The sequence below is a fragment of the Myripristis murdjan genome, chromosome 17 (genome assembly GCF_902150065.1).
Source record: "Myripristis murdjan chromosome 17, fMyrMur1.1, whole genome shotgun sequence".
Classification (NCBI taxonomy): domain Eukaryota; kingdom Metazoa; phylum Chordata; class Actinopteri; order Holocentriformes; family Holocentridae; genus Myripristis; species Myripristis murdjan.
In genome coordinates this window covers 23,041,238-23,059,754 of record NC_043996.1, presented here as the reverse complement: position 1 = coordinate 23,059,754, position 18,517 = coordinate 23,041,238, and the positions used below count along the sequence as shown (strand labels likewise).

General features: G+C 41.7%; 1 protein-coding gene across 2 annotated transcripts; it reads right to left on the bottom strand.

Moving 5' to 3' along the window:
• Nucleotides 1–796: 796 nt before the first annotated feature.
• On the bottom strand, nt 797–6,201 carry gata6 (GATA binding protein 6). Of its 2 annotated transcripts, none has more exons than XM_030075496.1 (7): nt 6,140–6,201; nt 4,481–5,389; nt 3,619–3,785; nt 2,531–2,656; nt 2,336–2,423; nt 2,114–2,211; nt 797–1,615 (listed from the first exon to the last, which is right to left on the bottom strand). In XM_030075496.1, exons 2-7 carry the CDS (start codon nt 5,328–5,330, stop codon nt 1,451–1,453), a joined length of 1,494 nt encoding a protein of 497 aa, XP_029931356.1. In that variant the 5' UTR covers nt 5,331–5,389; nt 6,140–6,201; the 3' UTR covers nt 797–1,450. The 2 variants fall into 2 exon arrangements, with proteins under 2 accessions (XP_029931356.1, XP_029931357.1); XM_030075497.1 differs by lacking the exon at nt 6,140–6,201 and adding an exon at nt 5,560–5,701.
• Nucleotides 6,202–18,517: the final 12,316 nt, after the last annotated feature.

The following is an 18,517-nucleotide window of genomic DNA, read 5'->3' as shown; positions in this document are numbered from 1 at the left end:
TCACACAGAGCTGGAGAGTCATGATGCTTTTTACATCCCAAAAACAAATTATTATTAATTATATCTACATTAAAAAAAAAAAAAAAACATTGTAATGTGCTGCCTTTTCAAACTCCAATTTAACATCTTATCATGCAAATGGTGCCTTTACAATCTGTATAAATTCTTATAGAGAGAGGTAATCAACTTTTTCAACTGTAAATAGCATCATTTACTTAAAGTAACATTACTTTACCTTCCATTTTGTCTAATTTTAGTATATATATGTAAAAAAACAAAACAGTCAATGCATGTTTGCATTGTTAAATGTGTACAGTTTACAGTATCTGTTAGGTAGTGCAGACAGCAATCTTCTTTTGCAGTTAATGTCTTGTAACAAAAACGGTCAGTAGGCCTACAGCTGTTCTGGGTTGTCCTTTGTTCAAACGAGTCATCTGATTGTTTTCCATGCAAAATATATTTTGTAGCTCTGTTTCTATCCACCTTTGAAAAAAGACTCCACCATTTGCTTTGAGAATATAGTACCTTCATGTTACCCAACAGTCAGTAATGCTTAAATATCAAAATTAATCTGAAGGTGTTGATTATTTGCAAATTTTAGTAGATAATTTAAAAAAGACACTAGTTGACATATGATGCCATAGTCATTAATACCCTGTTTAAACCAAACTAGTTTCAGTCGAATACAGTAAGAGCTTTCAGTGGCAAACATGTGCAGATTTAAAAATTACTGTTCTACTAACAACAACCACTTCAAAAGAAAAAGTCAGAATTAGAAAAGAAGACATCAGAAAAGTTTTTTTTTTTTTTTTTTTTTTTTTTTTTTTTTTAGCTTCTACTCTATATCTATATCTTTATTAACAATCATAGCCATATTTTCAACAATGGAAGATTTATAAATACTTTCTTTTGATTTATGAAAGTTGTCTTGGTACTTGTGGCTTGATTCCAGTTGCAGAAAGGAAAACAACAACAACAACAACAAAAATTTCTAAATGTCCTTCAAGAACAGTGCTTTATCAAGCACCGGTATCCAATCAATAGGTTTTTCTTCAGAGAGGAAATCCATATCATATTATGTACAATATGGCCTTCATTTAAGAACCAGGATCTGATTCTGTGCCATGGATGGGAGAGAATCGAGTGCACGGCAGATCCAGAAACCATCCACAGCAGGCCAACTGATTGATCATCTGGACTCGTCCCAAGGCATTTCCCTTTGTTTTTAAGGCACTTTAAGTTCCCCACACCATTCTGGAAACCGATCCCAAATATTCCACACTCGATCCAAGCTTGCAGGGGTGATGGAAGGTCGTCTCACCCTTCTTTTTCTCCCTACATCAGCTCTGAAGGAGCAAACAGCTTGCCTGAGGCCACCAAGAACTTCCACACTATGTGACATCCAGAAAGTAGGGGCTGGTGACTGCTTTCCTCCCCAGGACTTTGATGTTCAAGCCAGGGCCATGGGACACCAGGGTTCACCCCTCACTGAGGACGCTACGTCTGATGGCTGGGACAGACCCACGCTGGTGTACAGGCCGTCCTGTCCCGGGTATTTCACTGCTGAGACGGAGCCTGTTCCCTCGGCCGAGCTGGACAGCACGGAGGAGCTGACCTGCACCATCAGAGGAAACAGGGGTCTATATTAATAATTAGCAACTACATTCACAAAGTTAAGTTAACCTATGACAATTTGTATTTATCCTACAACTGCTTCCATTATGCAATTCAGAAAAGCACCAAAATAGTGAGTGCATAGTGTTAACCTCATTTTACTGTAATATCATGATGAAGTGTGTTTAGTAGCAACAGTCATCACCACAGAGCATGAATCTGCCACCATGTGATGTTTCTTAACAAGACATTTGCGGTCAAAATGGCCATAGGTTTTTTTTTTTTTTTTTTTGACTTATCATAATATTTGTGCCTGTGCATCTTTAACTGAAGAGAGTTAAGTATTGAGTTTAAATAATGACGTTAAAAATGACCTGCTAAAGTCCTTTGTAACTTTCACTAGAGGCCAAAGGAGCGGGCCTGCGCCAAACAGTTTGATAGAAGCATGCAGCATGTGAGAATTACATTTCACAAGTCAACCTAAAAAAGCGGATCTTACCCCTGACACCTGCGTGGAGGGAGAGCTGTTTTTAGAGCAGTCCTCAGAATTTGATGAAGATGTGGAGGTGGGAGTCATGGAAACAGCGTTGCCATTTCCTATAAATAAATAAATTAGTAAATAAATAAATTAGAATATTGTTGATTGTGTTATGAAAATCAACACTGGCAACCATTATCCACATTTACAGCACTGATCCTGAATTATGGATGGAAAACTTACCAGAGGACCCTTTTGTTTTATTTAAGGTTTTTGGTTTTCTTTTTCTGGTCTGGATTCCCTCTTTTTTCATGGCGAGCGGCCGAGGTACCTTTAAATTTGACAGTTATTTGAGAAATTAGGGTTTTGAACGGTTGCGAATTAATACAGGTGGTTGAATAAAGCGTGGATGAAATGTGTAAGAAATGCTTGACTTACCCCGTGCAATTTTGTGTAGAGCCCACAAGCGTTACACACCGGCTCTCCCTCCGCGTTCCTGCGCCACAAAGTGGTTGTGCTGGTTTGGCAATTGGCGCAGGACAGGCCGATTCTTCTGGACGATGACTGGTGAAGGTAATAAAACATAAACTTAATGAATGTGATAAAAAGGAAAAAAAAATACCTGGAGCCTTCCAAAGTGAAAGACTGATATTCAGACATATATGTCACGCCTACGTGACTTAATGGAGTTTCTGGCTGTCGCCCAGAAGCTTAATAAATCGTGCAAAAAGAAAGCGAATCCACTCATTTGGTTATAATTCGGCTATCTACACCCTATTTCCTTGCAATAATAACGGCCCTATCATGGCGTCCGTTTAACTGGCATTTACTTATGATTATTTCAGGGGGCAATTGTCAGGGAGTTCATCAGTTTCTCTAGTAAAACCTGCGCGTAATGTTGTGCGTAATGGCGCCAGGAAGAGCCGCGTCCAGGAAAATTTCCCTCTGTCGCCTTTGAACATTTTGTAGACGTGCTGGGTAGGCTGACATAGATAAAACAAATTGCGTGTGACACTTAGAATAATATTGCTGGATACAGCAAATGACGCTAAATTATGGAAAGTGTTGCTCAGAATTAAATGGGCTCCATCAACAAGTAGCCTATGACATTCAAATCTGCTCATATCGCCACCATGGGGGCAACTGGAACAATGACTGGTGACTGATGGTAAGATACTGTTATTTGGTCAGTGTGTTAAAGGGTTAGACGTAGCCTATAAGTCATCCAGTTTCTCAAAGGGAGCACTGATCCTGAGTGTTTCCCTGTTGTGAGTTTTTTTTTGTTAGTTTTTGGCATCCTAATAAATCACTGCACCCCCACATTCTCACCTCCCTTTCTCTGCTCTCTCCGTTGCAAACTAAAGCTAAAGAACTACACTGCAAAATCAAATATGAACTCGCTGAGTTATGGCCAATATATTTCTCTCTTTAAACTAAGAATATCTTCGCCGATAACCTCAAGCCATTGTTTGAAATAATTAGGCAGGAAATTGAGTGTTTAAGTGGTCCCCTGAGCGTGTGCTTACCATCCGTTTCTGTGGTTTAATTAATGGCCGACTCAAGCCATTCATTTTGCTGTAAAGGCCGCAGGCGTTGCAGAGAAAGTGGCCCGTGCCGTCGCGCCTCCACAGCGGCGTGGAGATGGAGCCGCAGTTGACGCACTCTCTGCTCTCCCCCATGTCGTCCAGAATGTCTGAAATGAAAAAGACAGCCATATATCAGCAAAATGACAGACATGGATTAACGGCTTTAGGTTCATCCTCATACATCTGTTTTAAAGGAATTTGATTCTCGGATAATGATATGCCGGATGAATTATTATAAGGCCTACATTAGATCCGCATGATTTCACACTGGGACATTTTTTAATGGATTTGTTAACAGATACATAATTTTAAGTTGAGATGAGGCGTTTAAAGCCCGGCCTATCCGTGGTGCATTCATAGCCTACTTTTGGGTCAGTAATTCAATTCATTTGCAAGTTGCTCATAGCCATGGAGTTTTAAAATGTACCTTTAATAATGTCTTTTACAGACATTAGGCCATTTACAGACCTGTGTTCACACGTAATCCTGTCTGAACAATCATGCAGGCCTTCACCATGTGGACTAAGTGGCAAAATTAAGCATCAAATCGTGTAAAAAAGAAGAAAATAACAACAAGATGACAATAATAATGGAATACTTTATTATTATCAATAAGAGGACATTTTTCGTCCACAAGGAGGTCAGAGCACAGGTTCAACGCACTACAGATGCACGGCGGATGAATGCCGAGACAGAGGCCTGAACCCTGGTCCTGGTTGAAATACTTTTCCCCTGTGCGCTATCCCAATACACGGGAACACTGAAATGGTCATTAAAAAGTCATATTGTACCACTTTCTTACCTCCGTTTGGCCCTCGAATCAAGGGCGCGCCTCTGCTCTGCAAGGTGTGGAGCATCGTGTTATCAAAGGGTCCCCCGGTCCAGGGCGAGGGCAGCTGGGACAGCTGCGGTGCAACATAAGGAGAATACGGGCTGGGATAGGATCCACTGAGGGACCGAGAGAGCCCGTACTGGTCTCTGCTGCTCACATTCAGCGTGTTACTGTAGCTGGTGTCCCTGGGGGTCCCGTTATTCATGGGCGGGCTTGGGGGGTAGTGGAACCGGCTGGAGGTATGCGGGCTCCCGGTGCTGTAAGAGGGGCTCTCCGGGTTAGACTGAGACCAGACCGAGTGGCTGGAAACGGCGTGGCTGGGCTGAGCGGAGCCGCTGGCTTGTAGATATGAGAGGCTGGGGATCATGGGGCCCACCCGGGAGCTGGGCACGTATACCGGGGAGTTGGGGTTGGAGTGCATATAACCAGAAGGGGAATCATATCCGGACTGGCTCTGGGCTGCAGCGATGGCCAAAGTTTGGTACATGTCGGTGGGGTCCACCAGCAAGCTGGCCTTGTGCGCTCCGCTGGAGAGGACGAGTTTGCTGCCTTGATCTAAATCCGTGAACAGGGGGATGTCCTCCGAGGCGGTCAGCGCGCTGTTGTGTCCGAAGTGAACGTAGGAGTGTAGAGGTCTGCCCTCGGGGCGGCGGTGCCCCAGGGAGTCAAGGTCGCTCGGAGTCGCCGGTGTCCTCAGCTCATCCGAGGCGGGGCCGTCCCTCCTGCTGTCAACGGGTAAGTAGGTCTGCTCAGCCGGTGACCCTGGGCTGCTGGACACTTCTCGCTTGACCATGGACCAGCTGTTTTCGCCCAGGTCCATCCAGGAAAACTTTCCATACACCGTTGGGGTTAATAAAAATCGTCAGGGTGTAGTCTACCCTGTTGTTGAAAAAGAAAGCGTTTGATTCGTCAGGATCATAAGTAGTCAGCAGGATAACGAAATTTAATATATTTACGCATAATAAGCAAACCCACCAAACAGCCTAAAGTGGGCTACCAAATTACAAATGTCTTCCAAAATCATCTGGACAGAAGTTAAAGTCTGTCACCTTTCCGTGGGAACGCAAAACCACTGATGTAGAGCTTGTTTCATTTTAAAAAGTGCAGCCTACATTCCAATAATATAATAAAAAGTAAATTATGAATCAGATATTCATTTCATGCTGTGGCCATTGACCCTTTATCGCCTCCAGCTCCAATAATCTCCAACTAATCCATAGTGAATGCGGTATTATCGCCAAGCGCTCTTAAGGCACTGGATCCATCCGTGTCAAAAGCCTGTCCTCCCTCTTGCGATAGCCTCATCATAATTACAAAACACACACATACACACACACACACACACACACACACACACTCACACACACACGCACGCACCGTTAGAGATAGGAAACAAAACGCAATATGTCTTCACAGCAAAAGAGATAACCGCTTGATAAGACTCAAAACAGATAAGGGCCGAGAGGCAGGCAGCGGTGATAAAACAATACCCCGAAATGATGATTTAGGTCGTGCGCAGCCACGGGACTCACCACGCCACCGAAACCAGATGTTTTTACCAGCTGTTTTACCGCCGTGAGAGAAGACAGAGAAGAGACGAAGAGACAGGAGACACTGTCCGCCACATACCTGCTAGTTGTGTGCCATAGGTCGCACGCAAAGTTTGCAATAGTGCGCTGCTGCTACTCCTGGAAGTAATGGAAATGCTGCTGTGGTCTGACGAGGTTTATGAGAGGAGGCGCTACTGGTGGCTGCGGCTGCAGGAGGCTCCATGGACCAATCATGTGGAGGGTTAGAGACTAGAAATGCAAAGGGGGTGCCAGCCTAGAAACTCCTCGAATCAATCACAGGGAGAGACTTGATCACGTCTGAAGCTCACAATAATTTGCAAATGCAATCATGCCTCCACCTTTTTTGTCAGTACTTCGCCAAAGACCCCCTTGTACCCCTACCCCGCAGCCGCTGCTCTGCTTTAGCCTGCAATTTGATCAACCCTAGTTATTAATTTATCATACGAGTGTGAGCATGTGAGTTATTAATTATTAATTATTAATTAATAACTCACATGTTACATGTCACAAATCCGAATTTGTGATATCTAAGCCAAGCTTAAATTTGAATTAAGTTCACAACATTCTTAAGCTCACAGTCCAAAATATTTTTGTTCATTTTTTATTTAGCCACAGAAACTGATTAATATGTTTGAAACTATAATATGTGTAAGAGCCTAAATTGTTGATGTCTATAAGAAAAGCCTAAACTTTTCATAAGGCCCATAACATTAAGTGCTAGAGGGATATAAATAAAACCAGACCAGACATGTATTAAGGCTGATCAAGGAAAACATGGCTGATGATTTATCCACTATGTAACCCATAAAATATAAGAATATCAATTTATTAGGCTACTTTTTCTAAGGGGATTGTGAGCAAATTAAATATAATTATTGTTTGCGTATGGGCTTAATTACAATATAAAAATATCTTGAAGATTTTAATTTATATTTGGAACAATGATCTTATTTATTTATTCATTTATTTATTTTTTAAATTTGTATCAACTATGTGGTGACTATGCCTTCAAAAATGTAACCGCATTTTAATCTTTTTTTGTTTATTTACTTTCTGTACTCCACGTTATGATAAATGAAGCCAGCCCCTAATTAGTTTATTTAAGACAGACGCTTTCATTTGGGATTAAATGGCTTCACTTCTGCAGGGCCCATAGCAGCACAAACTCCCAGCGGGCAGGCCTCCGCTGCCGTGAGGACACTCACTTTGAAGCGCAATGATTCATTCAGCTGGAATATACATTGGTGAGTGAAGTGATCAAAAGTGGAGAGGTGTCAATTGAATCATGCATTTACAGGCCCTGTGCCGCGTCCACAGAGGTGAACAAACAAGCCCTGGTTCATCACACTCGCAACAGTTCAGCAGGTATTTGTGTGTGTTGACTTTTTGTCTGGATGGGAGATTAGACCACTGGGGTTTTTACACTGGAGGCCACTACAGAGCCCAGGATTTAGATTTTTATAATGGCACTGATTAGTAATACTGCTGCTATTCTTATCGCTACTGACATTAGTACTTATACTACCACTACTAGGCCCACTGATACCACTACAAGCTCCACTACTGCCTCTACTGCCCCTATTTCAAGTACTGTACCACTGTGTGTACCAGTATTACTATCATTACCTACAATACTGTTATTAGGCATACCACAGCTATTAGTGATTACCACTGTTAAAGGTATTGCTGATATATTGCAGCTATTTGGTACTACTATAGGACTATTATTTCGCAGTACTGGTATTGCAGCTTCAACTGATGTTGAAGGGACTGCTGTTACAACTAGATCTTCTGCTATAATCTGCTTCTGGTCTTATTACCAAAACATTTTATGCGTCTAAAAATCTGGCCCCAAAATATTTGAAGGTGTTATGCTGCTGTCTTTAATTTTTTTTTCCACTGGATGACCACTGGACAATTGCCAGCTTTCTTGAAAATTGTTATCATAGCATAATTTTGCAGCTTTCCCCTGGCACATTCCTTTCCATTTTCGTTACAGAAGAGAGAGAGAGAGAGAGAGAGAGAGAGAGAGAGAGAGAGAGAGAGAGAGAGAGAGAGAGAGAGAGAGAGAGAGAGAGAGAGAGAGAGAGAGAATGTGTGTGTGTGTGTGTGTGTGTGTGTGTGTTGGGTGGGGCGTGTGGTATGCTAAAGGTAAGACATCTCCTCACCTAATTTGCCACAAAAACCTGCTAAAATGTTTACTGAGGACAGTCCCTCCTCCACAGCTCACAGGGAGAACTTTCTCCTGCAAGCCCCTCTCGGTTTTTACGGCTTCCAAAGAAATGTCTGGCATTTTTTTTATCATGCCCTTTGCTCTGCATTATGATGATAATAATAATATTAATAAAAAAGGATCAAGACGGCCCCTCGGCTCCATAAGCAGCTGACACGCATGATTACTGGAGAAGTTTTGGAGATGTAACATTATCAGAGGGAGTAACCTCACCGCGCGCTACTGTCTCCAAGCGGGCCGTCTCAGCGAGCCGCTTGTCAGGGAGGTGCGAGATTACAAAATCCTGTTGTTTTTCTTTCTTTTCTTTTCTCTCTTCCCCCCCCCCCCCCCCCCCCCCCCAGCTTTGCTCGGTCCCGGCTTGATGAATGAGGTGTTTTAGCAGTGATGCCAAAGTGTGTCTCCCTGACAGAGGCTTTTGAGGAGCAGTGGCAGGACGCCGCCCTGTCTCCACCATATGCAGCAGAGGCAGACCCGCTGCTGCAGGCCCGGTGCGGAGGCAGCACAGACACTCACTGCAATTAGTACCGTCACTGAAACATTACCCACATTCCTTTAAACACTCACATTTAACCGATTCCATAATAATAATAATATTAATAATAATAATAATGGTGATAATTTAAAAAATATGTAAGTATGATAGGTTCATGAGGTTCCTTATGGACTGATACAGAGAAACTCAGTCCTATAGGAATATTATGATAAGAATAGTAATGCAACAGTTTTCATAACAACAATAATAACAACATTTCGTTTGTATAATATTGTAATGCGAATTGTAAGACTAGGTAATAGTCTATTGAGTTAATAAAGATTTAAAAATTTAGATTTTTTTTTTTTTTTTTTGGTCCTTCATCTCTATTTTAAAATGCGCTCTTTAATTTGATTTGATTGATTTTTCTAGATGACCACGGCCGCAGTCCTATCTCCATGATGTTTGTTTCTTTCATTGCGTAATGGCCGACCCTCTTCAGGTGTCATTGCCGTATGTACCGACTTGATAATGATTATCTCCAGCACTTGTTATAGCCTACAAGCCTGTTCGTGATTAGCCAGCGCAGCTACCAGGCCTGCTCATGTTATGTGTTATGTTGCTGAGATAACAAGACACAGGAATAACGCCGACTTTTACCGTGGCACCTCAGAAATTCCTCACCAAAACGAAAGCTTCATGACTGCTATCGCATCTTATCCCTTTTCTACAGTTCATTGTTAATAATGACAGTAATGGTATGTGGAAGCCCAACTTGCATGGTGATTATTTTGTGAGTTTTTTAGTTTATTTGTGGCTCTGGAGCGCAGCTTTTAATTTTATTTTCCTGCCCTGATGGAGAAAAGTGATCTGATAATAAAGACCGCTTGTCTTTTAGCATGCAGCGGTGGTAATTTCATGCATTGTATCTGCAAGTGTCTCTGATGTCCAGTTTATGATTAATGAGCTACAGCTGTACAACATATATTTTTACAACATACAGGAAAGAGACACAATTAATCATTTTAATCACCACTCTTAACTTTTCTGATATTATCGTATACAGTACATACAGTAATGTGTGCTTACTGCATCGAGCGCTGTGTCTGGCTCTTAATTATAATGACAGATTAATGTTGTTATTTTCATTTTGGGAAATATTTTCAATTTTTTTCTTGAAAAATACCTCAAATGTCTTTATAACCGATTTTATTCTGTCCATAGTAATTTTATATCATATGTATCATATATCATTCTAATAATATTATATTTGAAGAACTTTTAATATGAAAGTTATATTATCTATATAGTAACCATAGTAATTAGACTGTGTCTAGACTGTGATAGCTTCTTGATGTGATTTTTTTCCCCCACACTTTTTATTTTTCTCTTCTTTTTCTTCTTCTTCTTCTTCTTCTTCTTCTTCTTTTTTTTTTTTTTACCACCATCATAATAAACAATTTCATGAGCATAACAGGGTTTTTATAAAGCAATCTGTGTTTCCTATCTGGTCATCATGAGAGAGTGAAATCCCTCCTGTCCAATTTGCACTGATAAAGGAAAGCCATGTCTATTAGGCAGCTGATGATAACACATAAAAAGTTTTATTTTTTTTTTAAAAAAAAGAGCTGTTCAACTTAAAAAAAAAAAAAAAAAAAAAAGGTAGATTGAAATAAACTGTAGTGTATTTTAAAAGACAGGTATATAAATCCTTATATCCAGAGAATAATGACTTTAAATAATGTCTGTCTCCCAAAAGGAATATATGTATATATATATATATATATATATATATATATATATATATATACACAATAGATGAACTAAAATTGTAAGGACAAAAAAACTGTTCAAATGATGTATTTTGAATCTGCAAAACACATTTCATGAGCTTAAAAAAACAAAACAAAGAAAAGTTAGTCAAAAGTCAGTACAGCAGCCATAAACCCAACACTATTCAGCATCACCCTCATAAAAAAGGGGGAAAAAATCCTTTCATTTAATTTGAGGGTTTGTTCATCTATAAAACTGAATCATGTGGGAACTAAGTGAGAATAATCCATCAACATCATAATGAAACCTTATCAAAACTGATTAAAAAAAAAAAACATCAGCACATGAATAAATATAGTATAGGAGTATTCATACTGGCAACTTTCTGAATTTCTCCTAACACTAACGCTCCTATGTGGCTGCGAAGGCCCTTCTCCAGTATTTGGTAACCACCACTGTTTCTTGCCTGAGGCTATAAAACACTGACCTATTTACACTTATTTTATGGAAGACACGGTTAAGTTTTATGCCTGCATGAGTCTTTTTTCTCTCCCCCTGTGGCAGCCTGTCCAGGGCAGGAGCAAAGGCTGCTGGGAGGCTGTGAGTGCCAGCCTCCCAGCCAGGCTGTTTGGAGTGGTAGATGATTAAACGGGCCACGACAGGTGTAAAAGCAACCTTTGTCATTTGGACATGTACCGTCCTTGCTTCCTCGTCTCGCCCACAACGGAACGCCCTGCTCACCTGCATCATTATTACGACTCTGTGTGCATGTGTGTGTGTGTGTGTCAGAGAGTGTGGGAGATGCATTAGTCAGGGGGGGAATTAGAGGCAGTGAACAACCTTACTACACACCCTGTCAGTGTCATGTGATGAACCAGAGCCTGTGACAAAGACATTCCACCTCATCTGAGAAATATAAGCTGTTCATGCATTTATGGCTCTTCTCGGCCAGGTGTGACTGAGGCAAACTTATTTAAAAAAAAAAAAAAAAACACAATCATAAAAGGCCAAGGATGGCACAATCTACTTTTCATTGTGCTGAGAAAGTTGGAGACACATTTATATCTGGGTTATTATCGGTATTTGTGTCTCCCCCATGCAGCTCTCCAGCTCCAGTTTATCACCGCAGTGTCATGATGTCATATCAGTCTGACACAGGCACGGCTCACTTGACCTATTCTCTTAACTTTGGCTCTGTTCATGCATCAGCTCTGCCATATGTTATTGTGTTATGAAATGTTTTTATCGCTGCTCTATCTGTAATTGTCCTGCTGCTGTCTTGGCCGCGTCTTTTCCCTTGGAAAGAGGGAGACTTGATTTCAGTGGGGCTTGCCCTGGTTAAATAAAGGTTTAATAAATCAAACTAAAACTTAAGCTTTGGGTGTAAGGATGTGGTTATTTCACAAGAGGATCTGACACATGCTAAGGGATTTGTAATGATGTCTTATGGAGCTGGAATTCAAACAAAGCTTTGATGGAACAAGCAATGTGCATTATTCCGTAATATGAAGGATTAAGTGGATTAAGAGTGTTGTGTGTGAAATGATAACATTAATTTGCAAAATTTTTCAAAGTCATATTGGATGAAGGATTAAGAGGATAAGGAGGACAATCTCTTGCTGCATGAAGTTATAAAATGAGTTTGCACATTTTTCAAGCTGTGTTACGTCATATACTGGATGTTAGCTAGAAATTAGATTTTTTTTTATTATTATTACTCTTATGTTTTGCCCCAAAATGCATTCCTATGTTGTGATATGTTTGTTGTCTTATTTTGCTGATCCAAAATATACATATTAATTTGCCCTGTCTCTTTTTAAAATGAACAGAAATACACTCTGCAGATAGCAACTGCTAGTGCTAGGGATGTTTCCATATGTGGTCATTGAGAAGTGAGGGTTTTGTTCAGATTAATAACCTCACACACACACACACACACACACACACAGAAAAATTAAATTTTCATGCAACTCAAGTGTCAGGAAACACTAAAACTCTCAAAGAATGTCTATTTGAAATATGCATTTTTCTCCATTGCATGATTATTCTCTGCAGGAACACTCCAGTGTGTGTGTGTTTGTGTGTGTGTGTGTGTGTGGGGAGCCCTATTGCTCCTGCCGGTCTTGGTCCCATGTTAAGGAACCCCTCCTGGAAAGAGGCAGCAGTCAGATAAGCCCACCCATCCATCATCTATAAAACTCAAGTGTTTAAAAAGCCATTAGGCCACGAAACAAGATAAGGTTGAGGTGCATAATTCAACACACTCACCAACGGAGTCCAATTAGAACGTGACCACTGAAACTACAGTTTGAGGTGTTTCAGGCTGAAACGGCTGGCAAAGGCACATGCTCTGCCCCCAGTCCCACTATAAATAAAATAAAACCAACACGCTATCAAAAAAACATGACGACAACAAGGTGAGCGTTCATTTTAGGTAGGAAAATAGACCCGTTTTGTTACAAAGTGCAACAAGAGCAAAGTTCAGTGCCACAAACACTTTCGTCTTTACTGCAATGCAAACATTTCATTCATGTCTCTCGGCAAAAATGTTTGCTCGTACTTTTCGCCTTTGGATTCTCGTTGTTGCCTGCAGTTATTTTGCATCCAAATACTATACATGCATGAGGTGGAAAATAAAAAAGACAGAGGCTGGGTATTGATCAAGCTGCAGGGATGTTTGTCTACAGGCAGTTTTCATGTCTGCCAGCCTCTCTCTCTCTCGCTCTCTGTCTGTGTCTCTGGAAAAGCTCGCCTCATGTCTTCTGGAGTTTCTGTGGAGGCCTTGTTATTGTTTCCAGGCTAACATCCCAATCGTCTCCATCCTGTTGAGCCAGCCCCTCTCTATGTGTTTTGTCTTAGGAGAGAAGGTCAGATCTCTGGTACACTTTGTGACTTTCCCTGAATCAGCTGTTTGGAGCCACAGCCAGAGAGAGAGAGACAGAGAGAGAGACAGAGAGAGAGGGAGAGAGAGAGAACAGCCTTGGGCAGAGGTGACGTCACTGATAGCAAAACAGAGACGGTTGGAGGTGAGGAGGTGGGAGGGCGGGTGGTGGGGTTGGAGGGGGTCAGTGGGGTGGATGGGTGGGTGTGTAGGGTAGGTTGGGTGGGGGGGTGTTTTAGACTTGTGCCTGGTACTGCAGTGGGGTTCAGACTCTGTGGAAAAACAGAGAGGCGGGGAGAGCAGCTGTTAGACCTTGCAGATCTTGGGCCCGCTCTCGCTCTCAAGGTCTACGGAGCCTCAGCTGCTTGTTAGGGAGATAGGAGGCCAGTGTGTGGTGTGAGCTACACAAGTGCCAATTGTTAATTGTTGAAATACAGAATCAGGTGTGCCAGCATTTTTCTGTTTTAGTTTTGTTTTGTTTTTTGGAGTGTGATCAGGAATTTGTTCAAAACTAGACCAGTCCAGTCTGGTTTGTATCCCGTCCGGCTGACAAAGACACAGTTTTGTGGCACTTAAATGAAGCATAGGAAACTGCAACAAAATGCTGAACAGTGGTTTGCAACAGATCAGCCCCAGCACGCAGGATTTTATTGAAATTCTCAGTTCCGCCTGGAACCTTGACCTTCTGTAAAAAAAAAAAAAAAAAACAGTTATACTTTCTTTCCAAGGGAAAATGTGGTCAAATGCGTCTATGGCTTTTGAGTCTGAAGAACAAATAAGCACCCGGAGATCTGATAAGATTTGAGCTTTACTGAAAAGGGGCTAGAGCTCCGCCAGACTTGGCCAACATTGCAGGGCCCTTGTCCTTCCATGACCGTACAGCCTCACCTTGTCTCAGCCTCTCATACTGAAAACACTCACACACACACACACACACACACACACACACACACACATACACTCACTTAAAAAGCTCCCCTTCCGCACACATTAAACAGTGTCTGACTTGGAGGTTTCAGCCACCCTCTCCTTTACTTTTCTCAGTTGCCAGACAATGAAAACATTGAGAGGCAGTTTCTATGGCGTGACCAGGCTTTTGTTTGACTGAAAAACATATGCATTCTACATGCTCCAATTATGGTTTTATCAGATCTCTGTCAAACACACCAATCATGCGCCTTCCTTTGTGCCGTCTCTAACGGTGTGTACTGTACCATGCGGCGCGGTGGCTCGCTGTGTTTGCATGTTTACCCATGGTGGGAGTATAATATCTGAGCCTGGTTTGTGTCCCTGCGGCGGAAAACACATGGCTTAGTCGAGAAACAATGTGTCACGGTCCCTTCTACTTCGCCGTAACAGATTGGTTTCAAATGCAGAACTTCCTTGACTTAATACCATGGTAAAGTCAAATATGAGTGCTGCCGCCATCACCTGCTTCTAAGGAACACAACCAGGATCGGCTCAGACGGCCAACGTTTGCTCTGCTACTTGAAACTATGAAAAAAAAGGAGTTCATATCATGGCGATCTGCAGCACGTACAGAAAGATCCCCCATTGTGAGTTGCAGCGTGCACCTCAACAAAGGAGACCAAGAAAGACACAGGAGAGCTAAGTCACCATTGGCTGAGGGCTTGGTTGGGCCGACTTCCCCTTAGTGTCAAAGTCACGTCCACATAGCTGGTCTTTGCTGATTTCACAATGCTGACATTGTGGTCGAAGCCATATAGCCATAATAAAATACATTAAGTCGGCATGCAGCAGCTCCAGTGAGAGAACCGTGTGGTAGATGAAGTCATGAACGTTAAATCAGCATTTTAGACACTCAGAAAGCTCCTCTAGCCACACTTCAGTCTACTCCCCAACACCGAGACAAATAAATCTCATCAGGAACTTCAAAAGCAGGCTGTTCGCTTTCCCTCGGTGGATGCTCTCCAGTTTGACCCCTGCTATTATCCCCGCTGACACCGAGACAAACCCTGACCATTGTGTGTGGTTTGTTTTGATAGAGGCTGGTCTGCAGCTTAGGTGCTGGCTCCACTAAGCCCAGTGTTTACAGATCTGCAAGAGCACAGCCTTCGTCGTCTGAAGATGCTGCACCCAGGCAGGCAGACGTCGCCGGGTGTTGGTGGTCTGGACCGGCCGATATTAACCACAGACTAAGATAAGAGTGGCGTGATAACAGCGAGCGAATCAAGACGATGACGGCAGTTGTCACAACTCGTACTGCGAGCTGTGCTCTAAGACTTTGAATAAAAAGTGGAGGAATGGTCAGGATAACCACAGAACGCTGTTATTTCTCTCTTGTTTCTTGTGCTTATAATTCACCACGAACCACTGCAAGATGCAAAAGACCAGGACAAACTGTTTTAACCACTTACATTTTCTGGTCATTGTCACATTCTTGTTTTACAATCGTATTTTACTGGCAGTTTTTGTTGGCATTGCCTTCGTAAATGGAAGTGTGGTTTGTAGTTGTAGTATAAATATTTCTATGTATCCTTAATAAATATTGGTCAAATCTGGGATTAAATCAAAGCCCAGAGAGCTTTTATTGTGCATTTTTGCACACAAAAAAGAAATACCTGAATGCATAAATCTATGAAGAATCTTTATGCACAGTGTAAAGAGCATGAAAAGGGTGTGTATTTGCACATTTCCTCATCTTACACCAACATGTCCTGCTCTACATGTGTTATATGAGTCATTCATCAATGTCTTTTAAAAATTAGACTTTTGCCCTTTAGGAAAGTACCTGCGGCACTAAATGTCAAACAGGGTTTCTCTTAGCTTTCTACAAGACATCTTTACACCTTGGCGTTTTATGGCGCACAGGATAAAGGTCACCGTGAAGGTCGCTGAGAAGGGTCCGGTGAAGGAAGGGAGAGAGGCGTGAGCGAGGCCGTGTGGGAGAGAAGGAACCAAGGAGGGATGAATGGAGGGAGGGAGAGGAAGATGGAAGAATTATGACTTAGAGGGAGGCTGTTTTTGAACACCACGTAAGAGCAACATGTTCCACCCGGGGAATACACACGCACACACACACACACACACACACACCTAATGGGATACCTACCTGCGGCACAGGTCAGCAGAAGTCTCAAGAGCAAGAGGCGGTAATCAGTAACAGTGTTATATGGCTGTGTTAATAGTTAACGTGGCCCCGAGACATGCGCCCCTGGCCCCAGCACCTGCAGCCCCGTTTTACAGGCATCATCCACAGAAAGAGCAAATACACCAAATGCTTATTGGGCACATCGGCATTATATGAACCATCTGACTTGCCAACAGGTGTTTGACCAAAAAAAAAAAAAAAAAAAAAAAAAAAAACCTTTTCAAAAACGAATATATTTGGTTGAGAGAGTTAATTGGAATATTTTGGTTGTTTGTTTTCAGCTGCAGAAAGCATCTCCATGCTGCATGCAACTCGATTCATCATCAACATCAACGCGATTTACGAACAATTTTGTTTTTCTTTTCTTTTCTTTACTGTTCCTTTTTTTTTTTGGAACCATACAATTCAACTTATATATCCAAATCACTGTCATTTTAGCCGAAAAATCTGTACCCATTAGCTAAACACATGCCATAATGTAAGAATAATGTATTCTAACAATGTAATTTAATCATTTCTGGTCCAAAATCAGAAAAACAGAAATAGAATAGAATATAATTCTAAAACAACACAAGCTAAAAAAAAAAAAAAAAAAAAAAAAACAGACAAAAAGAAAAGAAAAAAAAATCCAAAGTCCAGATGAATTGTGAATGATTTGATTCAATTCAGGACAAAATCAGAGCAATCCACACAGTTTATTTATTTATTATTTTTTTTTATATATATATATGAGCCTGATGCAGGGGAACTTGCAGAAATCATAACCAACACAGGAAATAAATCAAAATGATACTGCTTGCACTGACTGTATTATATCTTCTCTTGTGGGGGAAAAAAAAAAAATGAAAACCTCAATAGATATATTGTTGAAAAAAATACACTGAATAAATTGTTACACTGCTACTGGAGATCTATTCTATTCTATTCTATTGTAATCATAGGAAGAGGAGTGTGTGCTTTCTGTTTGCCCTCCTCCCCAACATGGCCTTGTCACTGCACACGCTCAGGACTCTATCCTTGAAAAAAGAAAAAAAAAAAAAAACACTTTGTAAAATACTGTAGCTGTCTGGACGTGAACCCTCTCCTCCGCCATCCCTTTACACACACACACACATACAAACACACACACACACACATGGGCAGGCATACACCAGTATAAACACACACACTTGCCTCCCTTGTTTTTGATAAATTCAGGCAGCAGAAATCAAGCCCAGGTCAGGATAACCTCATGGTGACCCACCAGCTCCGTCTCCTCTTGTGACCTCTCTCACCTCCCTGTCAGGTCGGGCCTGCCAGCCGCCATGCCAACCACACACACCAACCCACACACACCAACACACACACACACACACACACACACACGTATGCATGCATGCACAGGAACACAAAGCACAATAGCATTCTGTTCTCCCAGTGCTGCTTTACAATACCTTCGGCTTCTTTTAATACTCCATGTCTTCAAAAACCGGGGCAGAAATGATCAAGTCTCAAAGTCCAAGAGCTTGATGTGATGGTAATGGCAGGAACATGAAGAGAGCACTAAGGCAATGTTAATGCTTCCCTGTCCAGGCAGATGGAGGTGTGTGTGCACTGCAAACAGACCCTTGTACCGCGGAGGCAAAGCCAGAGTAGCGTTTAAAAAAAAAAAAAAAAAAAAAAAAAAAAAAAATCTGGGCTAATGTCTGTTTCTCTCACTAAATTGTTTTTTGATAAGGGAATATCTGGAGATAAGTGTTGTCACTATCCTATCTGAAAAGCGGAAGCCGGCTCGATAAATCTCCTCAGTGATCTAATAGGAGCAGCGAGGAGCAGCTGCCATCGAGCGAATGCTGTCGACCGTCCCGGGCCGAGCCGGGCCTTTGGTCTGGCGACAGAGTTAAAGGACACGTTCGGAGCTCGCAGACTTGATAACATCTTCACACTGACTATCTTTACAAATGACTATCACTACTCATTCAGTAT

Coding starts and splice junctions, on each gene's coding strand:
- gata6 (XM_030075496.1), bottom strand. CDS start 5,330: ATGGACCTGGGCGAAAACAGCTGGTCCATGGTCAAGCGAGAAGTGTCC. Junction 3,786..4,480: donor GATTCGAGGGCCAAACGGAG/GTAAGAAAGTGG, acceptor TTTTCATTTCAG/ACATTCTGGACGACATGGGG. Junction 1,616..2,113: donor CCTCCACGCAGGTGTCAGGG/GTAAGATCCGCT, acceptor CTGATGGTGCAG/GTCAGCTCCTCCGTGCTGTC.